At 36.2% G+C, this 24574-nt stretch overlaps 1 protein-coding gene across 15 annotated transcripts in view; it reads right to left on the minus strand.

Annotated features, from left to right (window-relative positions):
* Positions 1–24574, minus strand: part of MCTP1 (multiple C2 and transmembrane domain containing 1) — a 609877-nt gene that overhangs the window by 388168 nt on the left and 197135 nt on the right. For 11 of the 15 annotated variants that reach the window (XM_054489428.2, XM_063665002.1, XM_063665001.1 and 8 more), the window contains exon 1: positions 2452–2680. The exons of the other annotated variants lie outside the window; for them this stretch is intronic. In XM_054489428.2, the coding sequence (XP_054345403.1) occupies positions 2452–2508 (57 nt within the window). In that variant the 5' untranslated portion in view covers positions 2509–2680. Of the gene's footprint in view, positions 1–2451; positions 2681–24574 lie in introns of those variants that run through there. 15 annotated transcript variants of the gene reach the window in all.

Here is a 24574-nt window from a genome sequence, read left to right on the forward strand (position 1 = left end):
GAGTGAGATTTGGAACTTGATTTGTTATATTTCAGTATGCTGTAAATTGCCGCGAATAAATACTACTAATCCTATCCCACTAGTGAAATGACTCAAGCAAAGGGAGACTAAATGACTAATTTGAGTATCTCAACTAAATTAAGATGGAATTAAAACCCAACAAACCATCTCCATAGCTTTCCTACTTGGGTTTATCTCAGGGGGATATGCATTACAAATCTCAGCACTTATAACAACAGACTCTCCTGGTGAGTTCAAAATGCTTCATCTACCTTAATGTTCACAGGATCACTAATATATACTAAGCACCTATGGGAAGTATGGGACTGTCATCTAGCATTACAGTATTTCCAAACTCTGTAGATAGAAAAACAAAATCAAAAGAAGACAAGGGCTTCATTGTCACCTCCAAAACTAGAGGTTTTCTCTGATATTACAGAGAAGTGTTGATTCTTCCCACTGCACTCCTATAGCCCAGGGTTTTGTCACATAGACCACATGCTATCTCACTGCATTTATATTTAGCAAAAATTTTAAAAGATACATGCCTATTTATTCCATCTGTTTACCTTCATCTCCTAATGGTCATATAGCAGATTTGTATAGTTCTTGGAATCAAAGCAAACATGAACTTTATTACAAAGCAGAGCTAGGATTTATTCATAAGATAGCATGATGATAAATTCCACTTATCTCTTGAAACTATACATTGCAGCACAGGATATGAAGATAGCATACACTTTTCATAAGTTATATTTTTTATTAAAATAAATGGTGATCATGTTTTGAATTTTTAGAAGGAATAACTTTTATTAATATCATCAGCACAAGAAAACTTTTAATTAATTGTCTTCTAAATCTTAAGAGTTAAGAGGTTTCAAAGCAAAGTTTTGTTTTCAAATCTATCATGTTCACTGGTATAGCAGGACATAAGTCATTAACTTCTCTAATTGTGAAAAGTCATCTTTTTCTCTTCTCATAGCCTGAAAAAGAGTACAGTTATATAAATATAAAATAGCAGATCAATTCTAACAGAAAGGGTTGGAAGTTCATTGGTTGTTTACATTTTTCTTTTCTCTTTTTCAAAGATAAGCTTTGGAAGAATCTCTTTTTGCTAACGGCTTTCAACAAATACAGTGTATCAAAACAATCTACCATACCACCTCCAATTTTGAAAGATACAAAATCTACCCCTGTCCTTTAGGCATGTGTACTTTTATGGCTCACTTCCCAGAGTAAGGATTTGGACATTTGTGCTGTGGCAATAGCTAAGAAATTGCAAAAGTCAGATGTTACATTTTGATAATCATTCCACAAATCCATGCTCCACCAAACTAGACCAAAAAACCTGCAAAGGAAGCAGTATTCTCCAATTTGGAATACAGTATTCTCCAATTTAAAATACTGCCTTCAAATATGTTTGGAAGTTGAAATAATGAAACAATCTCCAAGCATGATAGTAAGTCAATTAAGAAGTACGAAAGTATTCATAATGCCAACCGTTAGCAGACACATTTTTGAAAACCTCAAGTCATTAATATCTTACTAATTCAGTTATAGCTCTCGAAATCAAATTAACCTTTTCTAGCTGAAAGGAATTTAAAGGCCTTAAATATGAGTATGCAAAGTTCTGTGGATACCAAATACCACTTTAAACACTGATTTGATGTTATTTCTTCAACCAATATGAAGCCAAGACAACATTCCTGTGTCACCCAACATTTGAATTAGCTTTAAGCAAGCTTAAAGAATTTGAAAAATAAACCTCTCATTCATTCTCTATCCACAGATTTCTCTAGCCACACAATTTGTATGACTGCCTCCAACAGCAAGTGAGAAAGTAGGCAATGATAAACAAGCTCACAAAATTTTAAGACAAACAGAATAATCAAAAGTTTCTAAGTATGCTAGTCTTTCACTTAAATAGAAAGCCAAATATAAAAGGTCCAGAGGCTTTCACTAATTTTCCACTTTAAACTTTCTAATAATTACTAAGACCACTTTTTATTTCAATAGAAAAATATAATTATTGAGCTATAATTATTCAAAGATAATCATATAAATCTGATATATGTTTCACCTTTAACTGAGATCATAGGGGAGCAAAAGAAATATAAGTAACTAAACCTGGTAACTACTAAATCCTTCAAAAAAACAAAAAAACAAAAAAACAAACAAACAAACAAAAATATAAAGCTACCACAATGTTTCTATTTCTCAGGCACTACATTTTTCATTAAAAATGATCATAAAAGGAATATCAATGTATTACACTATGTATCTCACACATAGGTTATACTGTAAATTAAAAATTATCTGTATTAGACTCTCAAATGCAACCTTCAATACCCTGTGAGAAGGCATTTTTCTAGGGTACAATCATATACCTAAACTGCCACATTAATTTAAGGCTACCACAATCCAGTGAGTAAACCAAAATATGTTACTTACCTTATTACAAATAAATGGCAAATTGCAGGCACTTTTCAGCTTGCAGCTGTCTAGCATAGTTGATTAGAAATGAACAAAACATCGTTCACTCCAGTGAGAGAACTGCATATTTAGACTTGCCTTGCTTCACTGAATACCGGCAAAAGAGGCTGTTCACCTCCAAGTGATAGCAACAGCCCTGCACGGAGCACTTGCTGCTCTGCACAGCAGCGACTTGGAATGAAAGTAAGAAGAACCCGTGATGTTTAAATAACGTAGCTTTAGATTCACAGGATATGACTCAACTCTCAAACCAGTAAGGGAAGAGTTTCCCATTGCAAAACTGTTAGTACAGATTACATAACAAACATCATATCTGGGGTTCTAAAATACTCACATTAAATACTAAAAACTTCACCTGCTAAATCAAACATGCAGTGTTAGTAGTCAACCTCTTCCTCATGGCAAAAGTCACAACAGGAAATAAGAATAACAACACTGCACAAAGAAAACTATTCTGCTTGTTCTCTGCAGTGAATTAATTTAATGTTATTAAGGGTGTGAGAACTTGCCAACATCTCCCAGAAAGACATCTAAAAAAAAAAAAAGGAACACTAAAGTCACTAACATTCCCATCGGTATAAAAACAATGTGTAGAAAAATATTCCATTTTAACATGCAAGAAGTGGCATGCTTTACAACACAATAGAATCTCCTTCACTACGTAGAGAATGGAAATAGATCTTCGTACTTTGCTGTTGCTGTTTCCCACAGAAATCCTTTCCTATGCTGTCATTACCTTGTGCTTCTAGCTCTGCCTACCTCATCAACTCAGAGTCCCCTTTTATCTGTTTTGTGAGCCCTTCTAAAGGAACATCACTAATGATACAACTCCTCTAGTAAATGTGGCAATTTTACATGCTTTCTCCACCACATGTTATCCCTTAACCCTGAGCTGTATTAAGCTTGATCAAATATTGAATTATCATATTTAGATACCTTGGTCAATAAATATTATAGACATAGATGCTTGGAGAAAAGTCTACTACATAAATTCACTTGCCATCAGCCTCATCAAGGAAAAAAAGCTGAAAAAGCCCATGTTAATAACAGTAAGTAGGCTGAAACTAACTAGAACAGGGCTGTTAAATAGACATATAAGGTGAAGCATATATATAATTTAAAATATTTTAGTAGTCACATTAAAAAAGTAAAGAAACATTAATTTTAGTAATGGTTACCCTAGTATGTCTAAAACATCATCATTTCAATATGTCATAATTATAAAATTATTAAATATTTTATCATTTTGGTACTAGTGTTGGAGATCCAGTGTATGTTTTGCACTTGTGTTACATTTCCACTTGAGCTAGCTATATGCAAGTGTTCAATAGCCACACATGGCTAGTGGCGACCATATTGAATAGCATAGGCCTAGGGTTCAAGGTTCATTTTCAGTCTTCAGGTGGTGGTTCAAATATTCTCTTTTCAGAACATTTAGGAAGGTCTTCCCTGACCACCTTCCCTGAAGTAACCTTCTCCAATTACCTTCTATCGAATGATCTTTTTCATTTCCTTTATAGTACATCACAGTTTGAAATGTTCTTTATTCATTTGTTTACCTATTTATAGTGTGTGGTCTCTAACAAGAATGTAAGAAACCCGAGGGCAGGAATTTTGTTTCAACAGGCTATTGACATGGTCATCAATACGTAGCAGAATTTAATCAAAAAATTATTTAATAAATGAATAAAATATGGATTTTTTTGCTATGGTTTGGCAAATAATATAAAATTAAGAAATGTGTTTCTCATATCACTGAATTTCCAGCGAATACAGTGGGCAACACTTTCTTGAATTGAGAAATTGTCCCCTTTTTAGAATATTAATGATCTTCCATGTATAACATGTTTCATTCTCATATGCAATGCTATGAAACAACATACTTGTTTCATTACTCTAGCAAATACTTAGAACACTTTAATCCCAGTGATGTAAATTTGGACACCATTAGGATGTCTATTTATCTCCTATTTACAAAAACATAAAATCAACGCATACTGTGCACAGAGCTACAACGCAGGGGTCAAGGATGGGCATGTGACCCACGCTGGTCTAGTAAGCATGCCAACCTCTCCACTTTTGCTAACATTGAGAAAGAGGTTAAGTTTGTAGAATGTTAAGAGTAGAACTGCTGGTTGTTGTATCTGCTACCACATTGTCTAAAAGTGGTTGTCTAAAAATTGTCTAAAAGAGGTTGTCTAAAAATGAGGCTAATGAAGAGAAAAACAAAGCCAAATACGTGAAAGGCAGATTCCTGATAATACTACTGTAATTACCAGATACTGTTATGCATTAAGTCACATTTGCCCTCTACTGCAATGATGAATATACTGGAATGTTCACTGGAGAATTACAGTAGTCAAAACAGGAAACCATGCAAGGAGCCATAAACAGTGGAAGAGTTAAATAAATAATGGGTTAATCATACTAAGGAATACTACCTAGTTATTTTCTTTTAAAGAATCAGGTTATCTAGATGCACTGAGATGCATAGGTCCCTAAAAGATGTTAAGCAGAAATAACATATTGCAGAAAAATATATTATCCCAGTTATGAGTAGATACATTTTTTATATGCATATTCACAGAAAAGGGCCCAGAAAACTACACATCAGCTGTGGACACGTGGTTAGGTCTGGGAAAGAGATCTGAAGTAAGGAAGTGATGGGGGACAAAGAGAGATCAATGTTTTGCTCAGTTTATTACCTCTGCATAAATCTTGTAAAATAAAAATGAATTAATGTATTCCTTAGGTGATTTGAAAAGAACATGTTACATTTTAAAAAAATTTTAATATTTTTTATTTCCATATTTTGGTACATTGTACTAACTTTAAGTGGACTACTCTCCTTTATTATTTTTTAAAACAATGTAATGCAAATGATGGTGCTCTTTTCTGTCCCACTCTCCATACTTTACCAGCCCCAATTTATGAATATTCCAATTTTTCAGTCTGGTTAAAGTGAATGCCAAAGACAGAAAAGAGAAAAAGAAAGGGCAGAGAGAGAAAGAGACAAGAAGCTGCATTAGAATCTCCAATGTACCTTCTAAAACTGGCCAAGGTCTTTGGGTGTTTTTTTTTTTTCCTTTTGGCCTCCTGCAAGCAATTTTATTGGCTTTATAAAATACAGCTTGGATTTATTCAACTGCAAATATATCAACAGTCCAATGTTTATAATAATATGCTTTATATTAATTTAGTCTTGGATCAGAGTAAACAAATTTGTTTATTAACAACTCACTGAAACATTTCAGGCTTCTGAATTGGGCATAACAATTGCTTTCCTAATTAGCTCAAAATCTAAACCTTTTGTTGCTTTTTTTGGCTTGCTCTAGTCTTCAAAATCTTCACATTATCTTAGGTATGCTCATCACATCTCTTGCTTTTGTATTCCCTTAGATTTCCACAGTTTCAGCCCCTTTTTAAAAATGACACAGCTGAAGGTGCTTAGAGTCTGAAGCAAGAGTAAGGGCTGTTTGACTTTTAGTATGACTAATGAGGATCTGAATTTATACAGTGTTGACAAACTGATGTCTGTTTGGCTCTATTTTATTCTCTAAGCCCACTGATCCTAGTAACTTAAACCTCCTACTCTGTTGACACCCTCCTTCCATTCTCCTTGCCTCTATTTAAAATTATGCCAAATTTGCTTCTGATTTTCTGGAAGAAGTAAACCATTACGTTAATAGACACATCTGAAGCCTCCATATATCTTTACCTATCCCATACCTATCCCATCCCTTCTTCTCTCTCCAAAAGTAAATGCCCTCCTGGGTTGGCTTATATCATTACTGTGTATCTTTTATAATACTTTTTATTAGATGTACACATATCCATAACAAGTACAACATATTATATAACATAATATCCATAAACAAGATATTAATTTGCATGTTTTACGCTTTATACAAATATAATAGTGTATAGATCCTTTAAGTCTTTTTTTTTTTTTTTTGCTTAGCATTATCTTCTTAAGATTTACATGTGGTTCTGCTTAGTTTATTCATTTTAACTGCTGTACAGCATTGCAATTTATGTATCCATTCTCCTATTAATGGACATTTAAGTTGGTTCTAATTTATTGCTATTATCAAACTATTATAATTCTTGTACATGTGCATGTATTTGTTTAAAGATGAATACCTAGGAATGGAATCGTGGGGTCATATGATAAGCACACCTTCGCCTTTACTAGATATTTCCAAATTGCATCCCAACAAAACTAGGCTAGTTTACAATTCAACCAACGTGTATAAGAAGTTTTGTCACACCAAACTCTTGTAAACTATCTCCATAGTATTGATGATCCAAGATGCTGAAATACCAAGAGTCTTGATATTTTTGTTTTTTGTTTTTGATTGGTATGAAGTCTCAATGTTTTAATTTGGATTTCCCTGATTACTACCAAAGTTGAGTATTTTACCTTATTATTGGCCTTTTTTCTATTGCGTTATTTGCCTTTTCCTGACAAATATTTAGGAGGTCTTTATATATTATAGTTCTATTCCTTTGTCAATTGTGAGTTATAGATATCACTCTTCTGTGTAATTTTTTACTATTGTTTATAATGTCCTTTGCTGTTTTTTTATTTTTTAATTTGTGGTTTAATTTAAAAATTTATTTTTTTCTGTTATTTACCTATAATTATTGAGTCAAAAATATAAAAATCAAATGTTCTTTGGTCATTATTCATGAAGCATTACCAACAATAATGTTAGATTGCATATCTAAAGGGGAACTGAGAAAAATTTCTATTTCTTCTGAGTAGTTCAGTTAATCCTTACAAGGTATCTGCTATGTACCCCGTACAGTATTAGAGGTTTCAAACATGAAACAGACCATAGAATCAATACATACATTTATGGACTAATTGAAGAAAAATACTTGGAGGCAGACTGATGATGATGATGATGATGATGAAATGGAGAAGTTACCATGTGCCAGAGGTTGTGCTGATGCATTATTTAATTTTACAGTAGTGTAATAAGATGCAGTAAATGTTAGTGTGAGAAATACATACAAGATGCTGTGGACAGAATATGTTATAACCTTGCATCCCAAAGATCATTCAAGATATAAAGTGGTCAAATTTGAGGTAGTATGAACCTGTGAGATATAGTAAGACCTTGAACTGACATTTCTATCTTCTCAAGTCAATCTATTTTCCCAAACCAATAACTCAGAGATTAACCCTCATTTACTTAGAAATTTAATAAGAATTAAAGTGGGAACAAGTTATTCATTTGAAGAAAAAAATGCTTTTTTGGAAGACAAGTTCATTTTTTACAATCAGCGATCCAATCACGTAATGACATTTTCTCCATTTATTAGAGATGGTGAAAATTTAAAAAACCTATAGTTCTTAGGAATCCTAACAAATGGTGCATATATCTTCCTGTATCTGATTATTAATTTATAACATCAAAGTTAAAGTAAACTCTTGTTCCTTAAAGAAACCTCATGGTAAGTACATTTGCAAACAATGCATCCAAATGTATCTCTTTTGTAAATACAGATGTTCACATGATGTTTCTCTCATTGAAGGTTATATCTGTAGCTCTACAAAAAGTTCATAAAATGAGAGGGCTTAATATTCTTCAGCCAGGAGGAAGAAAGGGCTCCTGATCTAGAAATAGAGAAGCGTGGCCAGCAGCGTCACACATTTCCTGAGGCAGATTAAGGGTATCCCACTTCCTTGAGGCTATGAGGTTTACAATTCAGCCTTCATATCACTGTAACCCTCTAGGACTTGCAAACCAAGATGTGTTTCCCCTGCTTAGGGGTGACAGTAAATTTGAAAACGAGAAAATAAGACTGCCATCTAAGAATTAAGCTTTGAAATAAATATATAGCAGGTTAGCACATAGATAGTTAAAGGCAACTTCAATTGTCAGAAGGATGCAAACTCAAATGCCTGAAGGCACACACATTACCAGTAGGTAATGCTGATCAATGTCTTGGACCTGGCAGAGACCACAGTGAACTGAATGAAGGCAGCACTCAAGCTTCCTTTAAAGGAGACAGTCTCTGCTCAGCTCCAGATGGTTGACCAGATGTGGGAAGGGGCGAGATCTCTGGATTTTTTCAAGAAAGGTTACAGCTCTGGGTTGTTACATGAATATTCCTGATGTTTAAATCTTAGCCTCTACACAATATGAGACAAACAAAAGCTTTTAAAGGCCAGAAGTGTCCCATGGACAGTCCATCTCAGACCAGGAAGTAGGCAAAAAGCAGCCTTGGAAGTAAGCATAGGCAGTAGCCACTGAAACACTGGGGTAGGGTGCTAGAGGCTGGTGGCCCTCCCTCTTGTGGCTCTGCCTCTCTCATTCCATTATACCCATGGGTCTGAGAACAGCCTGCCCTTCTGATTCCACGCTCATCAAGCTGCTTTCTGATACAAATATGGGATCCTGTCTGGCATGTCTTTAGGGAGACCTTGCTTAAAACTTGAGGGAGTTGAGGAGCAAGTCAGCAGCTAGGTCTCTCCTTATAAATTAATAAACTGACAGCCAGGTTAGCAATTTGCTCCCCATGTAGTCTGCCTACAGGAGCAAAATGCGCTGGGTGGGAAGATGAGCCGCCCATCTTCAGCTGTTTCACTTCTCATTCTAAATGGAAACATTGGCTTTCTGATCTCACACATTAGTCGTACGAGCTTCATTAATATGAGTCCAGTTCTGGAGGACAGATGTGCTCTGAAGCTGCTGACAAGTGTGGTTTCTGGGCCCACGGGGCTTTGGGCCAGACCACAGACAGTGGGAAATTCCCTAACACAAGGCCACCCTACAAGGCCCGTTGGGATCTTAAGTAATTGATCTAACTTCTCACTTACTCTCACTCTAACCCCGTGGCCAGTCATTTCAAAGCATCCTTACCCGGGTCTCTAGATGTCCAGAAATGACCTTGAAATATAGAGTTAAGAATTGAAGATACGCCTTAAGGAAAAGGGCAGAGAACTCACAGCAACTAAAAAATATGTTTGTAATCATTGGCACCACGGAGCAGGCACTCTGCTATGTGCTTGCCATAGATCATCCCACTTAATCCTCACAGAAACGCTGTGAAGCAGGTACTACTCAGAGCAATTATTCTATTTTACAAACTGATGCTTATGGAGGTGAAGTAATTTGACCATATGTACACAGCTAACAAGTAGCGGAGTTGGGATTAGAACCTGCATCCTCAAACACTACGACTTGTTTTCTGTACATGGTACTTTATTTCACTATTTTTACACCAAACATGCATTTTTGCATTACTATTTGCTAGAGACTGTTCTAACCACTTTACCAACATTAACTCATGTATTCCTCATAATAAGCCTATGAAATAACACTACAGTTTGTCCCATTCTGATAAGGAAACTGAGGCAAAGAAAGGTTAAGCAACTTGCCCAGGATTATACAACCAGGAGGGGACATAATCAGGATTCAAACTCCATCATTTGGGCTCCAGAGTACTCATTCTGAGTCCCTGTGAAACTCCACACAATGTTCCCTAGGAAGAGTTGATAAAGATTCCAATTTTAAACAATTTCAGTGCTATTGTAGGCACGATTTTTTCAGGAGGATGGATGGCAACCCAAGGAAAAGAAATCATTTATGTCATATCATTCCTCTTTATTATATACCAATTAGAAAAACGGCAATTCTTCTGGATTTAAGAACTACAGAGCAAGTAACCACCATAAAATACTATAGGTCTGGATATAGTTATTCTTAGGCGATACATCTGAGGGGGGTGACAAATTTTAGTTTGCATCTTTTCTTCCCCTCACTGTTGCAGGGGAAATGAAAGGAGACTTTTTTATTTCTGCATTTATAAATCCTAGGAGGTAAACATTGGAATACTTTTGAGAAATCTTAAAATGAAGCACATATTCCAGAGTTTAATTTGAAAGTCATTTTCTCCTGGAAACAAAGCAAGTTTAATTTCAGAATCAAAATGCACTGAACATAAAGAAGTAGATGTGGATATCTCCTAGTTTGAACCAAACTTTCAGTTAAACTTAAAATGGAACTTTTGGATCCATAAATTGCCAACTTTTATTAAGAATAATACTTTGGAATTGATTGGGTAAAAATAACACCTTCTGACTCATATTTTAAGTGTGAAGCAAAGTTTTCTATTTAAATAGTGAGGAAAGGCCTTCAGTGGTTCCTATACCACTTAAACAATCCAGTGGAGACCCTTCCAGCCAGGGTCTAAAATTAACTTAAACCTGAATCCAGAGGGTCTCTCTCTTTAAGTCCTTAATCTGCTGTTTTGTTTCCCTCCAGTTTAATGTAGTTCATGAACTCTTTCCAGAAACTGCCATCCTGAGAGATACAGCATGTTGCAGAACTAGCTCATAAACTGTCACCATGAAAAATAATACCTATAGTACTTCCCTTCTTTCAGCCTCTCTTCTCCACAAACAGTCCAATCATTTTTGCTCAACACAATTTATATAGTCTGGTTATCAAAATGTAGCTTAGTCCCCAAGCAATGTGACTTTCCTGGTCTCATTGTTGATTGAATTCTTGACACAGCCCCACACTCAGGCCTCTCTCCAGGGCCCCATCTAGTTCCATCTTCAGGTCTCTTCTCATTCTTTCTCGCTGCTCCTTTCATTCCTCTCCACATCATGAAACAATTTTAGGGATTGTTAAGCAAATGTCTGAGGCAATATTGCATGGCAGTTAAGAGAGTACGTTTTAAAATCGGACTACCTAGGCATAAATTATGTCTCTGCCAGTTACCTACTGTGTTTGTTATTACCATCAACATTATATGTTTAATTTTGAATCACTTAACGTTGAGATGAGAAATAAAGCATAGTTTTTAAAATTCGTAAATACAAATTAGTTAGCTTTCTTTTTGGCCAATACTTCAATTAAAAAAAAATTGGTGCTAATTCTGTCAGCAAATCAATTAGCTATTATATTTTATGCACGCTCTTGAATATCTGTGGGCTGTTCCTTCTCAATCTTGTTTTCTTCTCCTGCCACTTAAATGCTGCTGCTCCAGAGGAATCAGTCCTCGGTCCTTGGCTTTTTTGCTAGAGAGAAGAGGTCCCAGACTTCACAAGGCAGACCAGGTATGCAGTGCACAGATACACATGGAGTTGCGCGGCACACAGGCAATCACATGACCATTCGAAGGGCATTGACCTTGCTCCACTCTACTCATCACTGCTATGTGGGATTGTAGGACCAGATTTTCTAATTTTCAAGACCATGTAAAATACTTAGTTTAAAAAATATTGCCATAATGCTTTGGCTGTCCAGATTCAACCTGAAAAACCCAGCCTAGGATGACATCTGCTTTATATTCTCACAAAATAATCTTATCCAGGTCCATGGCACTCATCACCATCCCTAGTCAGAGTGCTCCCACATCTCTGTCTTTAGCCCATATCTGAGCTCTCGCCTGTATATATTAACAACGTCATTGAGCCCTCTGCACAAGGCGCTGGGACACCAAAGATGACTAATATATTAGGTTGGTGCATAAGTGATTGCAAAAACCACAATTACTTTTGCATCAACCTAATACAAATGCAGCCCCTGCCCACAAGGGGTTTACAGTCTATCAGTCAAATTAATTCCTAGACACCTCCATCTGGAGATGCTCCTGGCACCTCAAACTAACACTGCCATCCCACTCCACACCTTCCCCCCAACCCCAAACCTACTCACCCTAGTGTCTCCTTCCTTATTTCTACGGAAGGCTGTTGCCCAAACCAGAGACAGGAAATTCATCCAGAATCCCTCTCTTACTGTTAAGAGCCAATTGTTCCCTGAGGCCTTCCCCTTCAATGCCCTGTCCACCTCTCATTCCCAGGCATGACTTTCCATTATTTATAATACTTCTCTACTCATAATTCCTTGCAGGAACTACTGCAATTATCCTTTGTGGCAATTTTTGAAACATATTTGAAATTTTTATGACATTCCTTTCCTCAAGAGGTGGGGTCTATGTCTTCTCTCCCCTTGAAACTCAGATGGCTTTTGTGACTGTTTTGACCAATAAAGTATGACAGAGGTGATGCCATGTGACTTCTGAGGCTAGAACATAAAAGGTTGTTCAGCTACCCCCTTGCTCAGTGGAACAGTCTCTCTTAAAGCCTTTAGATGCCCTGACTGTCTGGGGGCTGCCTTGCTATGAGGAAGCCCAACTAGCCCTGAGACCACAAGAAGAGAGGGAGGAGTCTGGACAGTCCTGAGCTTTCACAGTTTGTCCCACAACTGTTTCAACTCTGGCATCTATCTGACTGCAACGACATGAAGGACATTGACCAGAATCTTCCAGGCAAACCTTTCACACATTCCTGACTCACAAGATTTTCAATAAAATAAAATGGTAGTTTTAAGCTGCTAGGTTTCAGCTAATTTGTTACATAGCAACAGTAACCAGTACAGAAGTGGGGTTTACCATAACAGAAACCCAAAATATATGTCATTAAGACTGAGACAGGCAGTAAGTGGAGGCTGAAAGGCCCACAAGGAAAGTCTTACGAGAAGAAGTTGGTAGAAGTTAGTTAAAGGCTTCAAGGAAGCTGTCAGCAAAGGCTCAAAGGGAAGTGAGAAAAATGTTGCTGGAAGTTAAAGAAAGGGGTCTCTCATTATGTAGAAGCAGAACATTTCACAAAACTATCATTTCTGATAATGTGGAAATTGGAAATATACCTAATGAATTTGATCATCTAGCTAAGGAGATATTCATGTGGTTTTGTGTTTTTTGTTGTTGTTTTATTTTGTTTTGTTTAGCTGCCTATAATAAAATGCAAGAGGAAAGAGATGAGCTAAAGAAAAAACTGTTAAATATAAATAAGTTAGAACTCGCTGGGTTAAAAAGCAACAACAGCTAAAAGAAACTGTTTCTTATTCTCAGCCTCTCTGAACAGCAAGTAATTCCCAACTTAAGAAAACACTTGGGGATATAGCCAGAGGTTAACAGATACCAAAGTCCAGCTAGATAGGAGGAATACGTTCTACTATTCTGTAATACTACGGGGTGACTAAAATTAGCAACAATTTATTGTATATTTGCAAATAGCTAGAATCATGGATTTTGAATGTTCCCAACACAAAGAAATGATCAATGTTTGAGGCGATGAATATGTTAATTGCCCTGATTTGATCATTATACATTGTATATATGTATCAAAATATCACACTGTACCCCATAAATATATACAATTATTATGAATCAATTAAAATTAATAATGAAAGCAAAAAGAAAAAAAGAAAGAAAAAGAAAAGGTGAAAGAACACTGAGAATATACCATTTTCAAAAATAATAAATAAAAAGAAAGGCTTTAGGCCAAAGAACAATCCAGGTTGAAATAATATCCTTTACTAAAGTTTCAGAAAAATCTAAGGCAGTGGCTCCTCAAACTTTTTTAGGTAGACAATGGACCTTTAAGAATCTTAGGAGTATGCTTCACAAATTCTCTCCATAAAACTGGTCCTCCAGGTATCTTAAGGATGTTATCTTAAGACACCTCATAGGGAGCTGAAAGTAAAGAAGCACTTACCTTGAGAATATCTGTGGTTTGGATTCATAGAAAACCCACAAACTATTTGAGATAATTGTTTTGCTATAAGAAACACCAATTTGGAGTAAAATAGATGGGAACTCTACAAAATTAAACGTGGGCTTTGGACACGCAGCATTCTATGGGCAGTAAAAAGTCTGATTAGGCTATTTAGTTGCAAAGGTCGTTTTTTGGTTATTGTTGTTGTTTTTTAACGGAAGACAAAGGCTGACTCAAAGAGCCAAACACTGAGAGTGGAACCAAGAGCTGAAAAACCACAAGTCCCAGCAGTAGGATTGCACCCTAATGAAGAAATTGGCAACATGAACTTCCTGCATTTCATGACTGCTAAGGGCCAGTGATTGCTGTGTGCCTCCTGTTTTCCCCCTTTTAAGGGAGTGGGTCTACAGCAGTTTACCTTTGCCTGTTGTGCCACTGAAATTTAGGTATGTCGGGGGAGGGGGCAGATAACTTGTTTCTTTACTTCACAGTTCCTCAGATTAAGGAGCTGTACCCAAATTACTGCATTTGAGGAGTCTAAACTTCATTTGGACCTTAGATGATACTATGTTTCAAGCAGATGTTTAGATTTGAGGGTCTTGGGGGAGAGGATAAATATATTTTTCATGTAAGAAGAATTTGAGTTTAGCTGCATGGTAATTCACAAAAGATTGCATTTTTCCAAAGAAAGGGAGTCCGCAAAATCTCTTTTGTTCCACATGCTGTTCTCACAATGTGACATTCCTCCCATCAACAGGTGAGGACTAAGTGCCTTCCCTCTGAATCTAGACAGGATTGTGACAATAGCAAAAGTGAGGCTATGTGATTTCTGAGACTAGGTCACAAAAGCTGGCACAGCATTTCTCTCATTCCCTTGAGGGCTTGCACTGAGAATCCAGCTGCCATACCACAAGGAAACCCAAGCAAGCTCATGGAGAGGTCCACGTGGAGAAAAATCTAGGCCCCCAGGCTACAGCCCAGCTGAGCTCCAGGCCAATGGCCAGCACCACTTTTCAGGCGTTTGAACAAATCTTGAGCATGGATCCTCAAGCCCCCAGTTGAGTGATGCTGTGCGGAGCAGAGATTAGCTGCCCTTGTCGAGCCCTGCCTGATGTGAAGATTGAGGAACAAAACAAAAGACTGATGTGACTTAAGCCACTAAGCTTTGGATAATATGTTATGCAGCAATAGGTAACTGGAGTACTTTTTAATGCTTTCCTTTCCTACTGTCTTCTATTTCTCCTCATTCCCTCTGAATTTTTTAGAAGATAAAACTGATCAGGTCATGTCCAAGATCTTTCTCTTTTTTTCCATTTGGATCTCTATCACTAAACTGTAAGCACCTTGAGGTCATGAATGATTTCTAAACATTTTAGTAGCATTAAAAATTTATTGAATAAATCAACTGCTAAATATTTTGTTCCTGGAGCTGTAATAGGATCTATAATGGAATCTTGACTCATAAGATGTAAATTCTGTGAAAATGAATAACCAAATTAACAATACTGCTTTTTTCCCTTTAGGAATCTAAGAGAAAAAAATTTTAAATAATTCATTCATTTTCAGATGTTAAAAGAATTTTCACTTACAAATTGAGAGATGTCCTTGAAGAAAACACCTTTGACTAAGGAAATATGGTGTGAAATTCACCACACATTTCTTCATAAGCAGATAACATACTGTCTTGCCTAAACTCTAATAATCTGATTTTGATAAATACCAAACTATAAATAAAAACATAGTTCTACTTTCTCACATGAAAGCATAAAATAACAAGAAATTCTCATTTATCCTGAGTATACTATTAGCTATTATAATTTCTGAGAATTTCGAGATTTTCTGTTAATATACCAGATGTTTTTTCTGAATATTCCTTTATTCTTTCTGTAGTACACAAACACTCCTAAATGCCTCCTATAATAAATTCGTGATATTTGCACATTTTTTGTTTTGCTTCCTAGTGATTACTTCTGCCCAAGGCAAGCTATTTTTTCTTTAATTCGTTACGTTAGATTTTTATAACACCTATTTCTTCCAAGGAGTTTAAGGTGCTTAGTAAACAGAGGGCATTTTTTGTGGTTTGCTTTAATGAACATCTTCAATGCAACTGCAATAGCAAAGACGTGAACAACAACCGAGCTGGAAGGAAGAGATCACGGGGTAAAGAACAGAGCAGCAGGGTCAGAAGTCAATAGGGGTTGGTTTATTTGTAGAGCAGCGAGAGCTCAGGGGATTACAAAAATAACTGCATCCAAACCACGCTCAAGTTTATGGTGCTACCTTTACGAAAAGAAGGTGTCCTGGTCTTTTCCTTTTTAAGTTGATTTCAGGAACCCTGGTTCCAGGCTACACTGATTCTTTCAGTCACTTATATTTGTGTCAAGATAACTGATTAAAAACTGAATAGTAGTCCCTGCTCTTTGTACCTTATGTTGAATTTGGGCAAAGTGAATGCCTGAAGCAGCCTGAAGTAAATGACTCAATTTGACCTTCGCTACATCTAAACCCATCAAAGAAATGAATTGATACATAGGATGAAGGAGTAGGGGCTGACCGTGTATTTGAAATGAGGGGAGGCCCAGAAGGCATCGAAAAAAGGCCAGTGGTTTCCTGGCCCTGAGGGGGAAACGAGACCTCCAAGGAGATGGCTGGCATGTTATTATTAGGGAGACGGGAGTTCCACACTCCGAATGGAGACTCAGAGTTAGAACTAAGCTAATGCAATGACAATGAAAAAGCGTGATACTAATGACATAAGTGATTTTGTAGGCATAGACTCATTCAAAAGTGCCAAATTCAGCCAAACAATATTTGAAAAGCACACACCAATTCCATCTGTGCTACGTAAGAGTACTCAATATATCCACTGTGGAGACTGACTTCTTGAGAGAAATTTTTGATGGTGGTGGATAAAAAGCATTTCAACAGCCTCCTTAAGAGGATATTAATGACCCCATTATATTTGGTGCACAAAACTCTAAATAACCATTTCGTCCTCAGGCACACAAAACAGAGTTTTTAATTGCTTGTTCAGTTTGAGACATTGACATATTCACAGAAGGAATAAACCTCTTATAACCAATACAGCTTCAGTTGGTAAGGACAGAGAGACTTCCTTAGAGTCTCTAAGGAAGAGTGATCGTGGGCTACCTACCTTCTACTTGGCTAAGTCTTAAAAGTAGTGAAAAAAAAGGAAGGGATAGAGTGCATGTGAAGCAAGAGAGAAAAGCAAGAGAAAGGGGAAAGCAAAAAGTCGCTTCAAAATTTGCTTGAGAAAATGGGTCTGTTTGAAAAGATGTGCCATAAATGGAAGAAGCTCTAATTCGTGCAATATTCTTAAAGCACAAAACCTTTTAGCATCTTACAGAGCTACATGAAATAAATGGGAGCTGAACCTTATGAACAAAAACTACCATAAAAAGCCTGAAATGCCTTTTATGCCTGAAAGGGTGGGATTTTAACTGAGAAGTTTTCTCATGAATATTAAATGGGGCCGAGAGAGGAAATAAGTTAAATTTTCAAAATAGCTCCCAAACCATCAATGAATATTCTACTATTCTGAAATATATATTATATATCATGTTGTTCTAAATAGCTTAGACAGGAGCTACAGCTACACAATTTTGTGTGATTCCATTATGTCTTTGCATTTTGATGATGTTTAAATATGTTATTCACTACAGTTGTTCAAACACAGAGATATGGTATTCTACCATGAAAGTGAATCATTATTTTTTAATAACTTTTTCACCTGATTATATCAGCAATGTCTATTTGTATATATTAAAATTTTTAAAATATAGATAAGAAAATAAATATTGCCTATGATATCAATTCTAAAAATAACCAATGTTAATGTATTTATGTTCTTAAATATTTATGAGCAAAAAAACCTATAAACAAATAAATAATATTAAGCACTAAAAATACTATGAAAAAATAAGATAGGTTAATGTGATAATGAGGGAGTGACACATGAGGACAGAGAATAGCTTGGGCTAGCATAGAAGGGTGGGTCACTTTGACAAGGTGTCCTGATTAATGAGAAAGAAGTGGATATAGCGAGAACCAGGGGAAGACTGTAAGATTGATTCAGGAACATAAACTAACACATGCAAGGGCCTTGGGATAGGAAAGACCTGGTACAGAAGAGACAGAAAGAAGGCCAGTGTGGCCAGAGCACTGAGAAAGGAGGCTGGAAAGGTGGGCAGCAGCTTAATCACCTAGGTTCTTGGAAACACCTTCAATGCCCTGCAATAGCAAAGAATTTGGATTTCATTTTGTTGGTTTCCATCACGGGAAGTTTCTCATCTCTTTTAGAAAGAACTTCTGTCTACAGCTTAGATCACCGGAGGCAAGAGTGAATGGGAGCCCACCTGTCAAGAGCTTGTTACGGGAATCCAGGTAGCCTGGATGAAGGTGTGGTAAGATTCAGGATGTATTTTGGGTAAAGGTGATCTAATAATAGATAGATCAAAGTATGAAGAAAAGAAAAAGATCCAGGATGATTCTTAGGTTTTTGGCCTAACAATTGGGGTCATGGTAGTTGTATTTACTGAGTAATGAAATGTCATAGCTAAAGTTCCTTTTTTCACACAGTAAGAAATACATTATTAAAATGTTTTCCATTTTTGGTTAGCTACTAAGGACCTCAGAGACACAATTAGCTTTGAGTAATAATAATTAGTACTAGAAGTTTCTGACACATTTTTCTCTATTCAACTCAGTGATTTCTGATCTTTCAACGTGTTTTTGTTTACTTACGTTCCTGTTTCATAGATCAATGGTAAGTTTAGTTTTAAAATAATATAATATTATAAATAAAGATAAATATATTCCCAACCAAGCAACCCTAGATCCTGAGACTGAACCATATTTACACATATTAGTCACCTTTATTTCTTCTCTTGTTACAGGTGAGTTGGATACTTTGCCTATTTTTTAGTGTGTGTATGTTGTGGGGTAGGGGTGAGCTGTTTTTTCCAATGATTTAAACAAACTTCTTTTTATAGAAAGAATATTAACCCTTAATCTGTATGCAATCTTGACTTGTCATTTGTCTTTCAATTTTGTTTTAGTGTTTTCTGATATACATAAAGTATTTAATTTTTACACAACTTATCAATATTTCCTTCATGATATTTTGTTGTGCTTTTAGTGCTATATCAGCTAAATATTTACCAACATTTACTTCTTCAGCCCATCTGAGAGTAAATCAGTCATTCAGAAAATGAGGTTTTCATAGGATTGGATCCTAGAGACTTGGTCCTCTTCTTATAGCTGCATTATTTTTAAAAATCTCAAAAATCAATAAAAAAATAAGTTAACTGTTAAGGAAATGAAAATACAAGTCACAAACCACAAGAAAATATTTGTAAGTCATCTATATGATAAGAATTTGTATAAAGAATACTGTATATCTTTTTAAAAATCCCAAAACTCAAGAATAACTGCATTATCCCTGACACTTCTGTTTTTGAGTGCTCTGTTTCAGGATTTTCACAGCTGACACCCCTGAGAGGCCACAGCACCTAACACCCCTTAACTAGTGATGTTGTCATTTGATTGCTACATATCCCAGAAATGAAATCATCAAATCAATTCAAAACATCAAATCCACTCAGTAGGGGTGAAAGCAAAACAAAACCAACTAAGCAATAAGAAGACCAAGGACTAAAACTGAATACAAATTGAAACAAAACAAACTAACAGTTTATCAAATAGTTCAGATACAGAAAATATTTATTCCAATTATTTCCCCCAAAAGGAACCAGGGATTCCTAAATAAATGTCTGACTCTAGGTCTGTTGCAGGAAAAACACAAGACAAGTTTGAACGTTTTATGCCAGTGACAATGTCATGACTTATGCTGTAAGAATACAAGATCCAGCCTGAGCAGGCTCTAATTAGAAAGAAAGTAAACAAACAAACAAACAAACAAAAACTATGAATCTATATTGCTGTTTGATGGAATAAGACAAGGGGAGTTAGAGGAACATTCTTTTTTGCAAAAGAATTTCAGCTAATAAGCACAGAGGGAATGACAGAATTCACATTTTAAAAAATTAAAATATAAACAAAAGATTCCTACCCAATAAAGTTGTACAAACAGAAAAAACCTCAAAATTTGTACATCCTGAAACAAAACGATCTTTTTTCAAAATAGGTAGTATTTCCTGTCGAGATACAGAATAACACACAGGGAAGAAAACATCTTGTTTCCTGTTGGTTCCATTGAGTGAAGAGCAATACAGAGTATGTACATAGAGCCTCTACTCTTAGCCAAAGTAACAATTTTCATGTATTTCTTTTCGGTGGTTGGTGCAATCAACCTAATGTGGATTCTGAACCAGAACCAGAAGTGTGAGTGATTCACTGCCTGCCCCACCAATACTCCAGTCAATCAATCAGGTGGGGCCTGGCTGTGTGTGGCAGGCAGTATGTGTGCCCAGGCCAAAGAGGGCTGCAGGCACATTTTCACCTGGCAGACAGAAAGAATGTAGAGAGTCACTCCAAAGCTGCATTAGTTAGTGATCCCACTCTTTCTGCAGTTTCCAGGGTTCCTGTGGGGAATGCCTTCAGCTGGTCACAGGTTCAATGGAGAGGATGAAATGAAGAACCTGAATTATTCACAAACAGGCTAAATAGTTAAATTAAGGAAACTCCTTTCAAAGACAAAATAAATAGCTTCAGTGCTTTCCAATATCCAGGTGATTGATGAAAAACGTAGCTGTTCTTTGTAACCTTACAAGTAATACTGTATTTCATTCACTAGATCAGATGCTCTCCTAGGGCAAGGTCTGTGTTTTTTTCATCACCACTTGTGGTAAATTGTGAATGTAACCACAATTTATCATATTAATTTTTTGTATTACATATAAAGCAACGTGTCTTTGCAGCTCCTCATGTTAAGAGGTGGAATTTACTTTCCCTCCCCTTGAATGGAGGCTGGGCTTGTGGCTTGCCTTGAATAATAGGACTCATCAAAAGTAATACTGTGCTAGTTCCAAGCAGAGGCCTCAAGAAGCTGTTCATGCTCTTGAAAACTCGCCTATGTGAACCAGCCAAGCAAGCCAGCTGGAGGATGGTAAGCCACTTCAATCAGGACAAGCAGCTGAGGCCATTCCAATCCAGCCAGTCTCAGCTGACCCAAAGCTCACTGCGGCTGCATGAGTGAGCCAGGCCAACACCAGAAGAAAAACCCAGCTTACTCCAGACACAATGCCAACCTGCAGGATTATGAGCTATATCAATGGCTGTTGTTTTAAGCCACAAAGTTGAAGGGTGGTTTGTTATGCAGCAAAAGCTAACAGACACACCATTATCCCTAGTGATCACCACAGTACCAGGCATTTAGAAGTTTCACATTGGAAGTTGGATAAATACATTCAGGAATAAACTAACCCATCTCATATAATGCCCAAATGTGGGCCAGTTCTGTGCTAAATACTAGGATACAGAGATATCAAAGAACCCAGGGACTAGCAGAAGAGACAATTAGGTGGTATTTATACAAGGTTTTGTAACAATCCATGATTGCAGTGTGTTCAGAATAATGTGGGGGATACCCAGGACCCAGATTAAGGGTAGGGATCACAGGAAGCCCCTTAAGGAGGTGATACATTAGCTAAGACTTCTTAAACATGGGCAAAAGTAACTAGATGAAGTGGCAATGTGTAGGTAAGTGTGTACTTATTAACAAACTGCTTGGGAAAATGGGACTGGAGTAAGAGAGGGGAAGATGATTAACTTTTAGTGGTTGCTCTACTCACCAGCTATGCAAAGCTCAGCAACAACCACTTCTCTAAGTCTTAGTTTCCTTAGCAAAATAGGATGGGAATAGTACTCAACTCAGAGAGTTGCTCTGAGGAATAAATAAAATAATCTATGTAAAGTGTTAGCATAATGCCATCATATAATATATACTTAACAAAGACTCTTATTGTTTTATTAATATTTATTATTTATTATTGTATTATTATTATTGTCTTGTTACCATAAGCACATATGTATTTGAATTTAAAAGCATTTCAACAAAGTAGAAAATAAAGCCTAATCAGAAATCAATGAACATCGCAAATATATACGTAAGCTTTGGAAAAAAGTAAATTCTTTACCTGAATTTTTATATTCTGTGTTTCTGTAATAAATGAAATTATATATATTTTTTAAAGTGGAGAAAAAGGTTTCCAGGCAGAAACAGCAAGTATAAAGACAGGGTGGTGAACAACTGTATGTCATATATGGGAGACTGCAAATGCCAACTCTGACCAAAATATAATGTGCAAGGGATAGGACTGTGATAGATGAGGCAGAGAAAATAGCAGAGCCACATCATAAAGGACCTCATATATATAGTGAAGAGTTTGGAGTTTATCTAAAAGTCAGTGAGGAGCCATTGCTACCCTCTCATTTGGAATTAATGTATGTAGCAATTTTCTTGGAAAGCAATCAAAATATACGGTTGCTTTTTAAGTAGGGGTGAGATGACATCATTTCACCTATTGCACTTTATTCAACAATTTTCAAGTGCCTTTCGATCCGCACTTCTCCAGTGTAGCGGATTCCAAGTAATAACATCCAGGTGCTCTCAAACAGTTTCCATGCTGGTGGGTAAAACGGACTTGAAAGCAAATTGCTACAACTCAATATGCTACACCGTAACAGGGAAAAGAATGAAGTTCTATGAGCACAATGGCTTGAAGTTCAAATTGTGGGAGATGGGGAGAAGCAGGGAGGTTGCGGAAAAAGGTTAAACGGGTAATAGTCGGGGGTGTACTGAACAAAATTATGACCCCAGTGCCTGTCCATTCCCGTGATTTCCAGTTTCTCTCTCTCTTACTCATTCCCACAACTCTCCATCATATCAGAGTACCATTACTATCCCTGCATCTACAGCCTGTGATTGCCAACAGGAATGCGTTATGTATCAATTACGAAAGAAAGAATACAATTACTTATTATATAACCTGAGCCCAACAGAATTAAATCATAACCACTGCATATTTAGACTTACCCCATTCCCAAGTTTCAGAAGTGAAATTTAGCAACTTTTCTGTATTACTAATGGGACCTGAACTTAAAATAGCTGTCTAAACGCAGTTAACCAACTATACAGCTCAGCAATAATCTAAGGTGGTTATTTTGAACCTTTGTGGTTTTCATTTTCCTAAGTTTGAGGTTTTATTCAATGTCAGGTCATACATTAGAAACTATGTTATGATTTACCCCATAAATTTTGAATTTTTGGAAAAATGGACATCCACAGTGAAAATCTAAAAAAAGCAAAAGCCAACATGAAAAATGTCTAAGTAACGCTTTTGTTATTTCATGGTTTACTATACCTAGTTTAGCAGGTGTGATTACCGGCCACCTCTCCAATCCATAGGCATAAGCAATGACGACAGATGGTGGCACATAGGACCCTTCTTGCCAGGGACCCTGGCCTATGGATCCATATTTTAAAGCTTTATATTTGTGTTCTTCTACAACACAATGTGCATTTTTATTATGTTTACTGTTTTAAATTTAGCTGCAATACCAAAGTCTACTGCAAGAACATATATTAATATATACTAAATAGTACTATGAAATTTCTCATAACAAAAGACAGTTTTCAGCACTTACCAAATTTCTAACTCCATTGGGAACTACTAAGCCATCATCTTCAACACTGAGTGACCCTTCCTTACTTTTCTAAAGCCTTTCTCCTCAACTGCACATTTAAATGGGTAGGACTATAGGTGAGATCTATATAAAATAATGTTTATTTGGATGACTGAAATTCCCTAAGCTCCTCCTTTATCATTATCTATTCTGTAAAAAATTATTTCTACATATTTGTGTGCCCAATTTAATGCTACTCCAAGTGGTGCTAAACGAGTTTCCTAAAAGTAGACCTATAACAATCCATAGCATGCTGTATATATTTTGTGTAATTCTCATACTCAGGATAGTGCCAAAGAAGGAAAGCTACTTTAGCAGCTCTGAGCCAGTTAGTAAATTGTAGAGCTGGGATTGAACCCAGCCAGTCTAGCTCCAGAGTCTGTGCTCTTAACCACATCATATGCTTCATTACCATTGAAGCCAAGGTCATTACCATGATATCCTATACAACACAGGAAGTACTTAGTATGAGTTAGCTATTATTTTTATTGTTTGGATGTGTGTGTGTGTATGTATGTATATATATATCTGTGTTTTTCTAAAAATCTGTGATAGATTTATATATATCTGATAGAATTATATACATGTGGTAGATTTATATATATATCCATTCTATATATAAGATATACATAATTAATTATAATATATTATGATATTTAAAAAATAATTTAATGCAATGAATTTTAAAAATGAGCCAAAAGGAAAAAGAGATAATTAAAATAATATAAATACATTAAGAAATCAAAAGCAAATATCAGGAGGCTGAGGTGGGAGGACTGCTTGAGGCCAGGAGCTCAAGACCAGCCTCAGCAATGTAGTGAGACCCTATCTCTAAAAATATATTTTTTTTAATTAGCTGGGAGTGGTGGCACTCACTGGTAGTCCCAGCTACTC

This window comes from Pongo pygmaeus, chromosome 4, assembly GCF_028885625.2.
Source record: "Pongo pygmaeus isolate AG05252 chromosome 4, NHGRI_mPonPyg2-v2.0_pri, whole genome shotgun sequence".
Classification (NCBI taxonomy): Eukaryota; Metazoa; Chordata; class Mammalia; order Primates; family Hominidae; genus Pongo; species Pongo pygmaeus.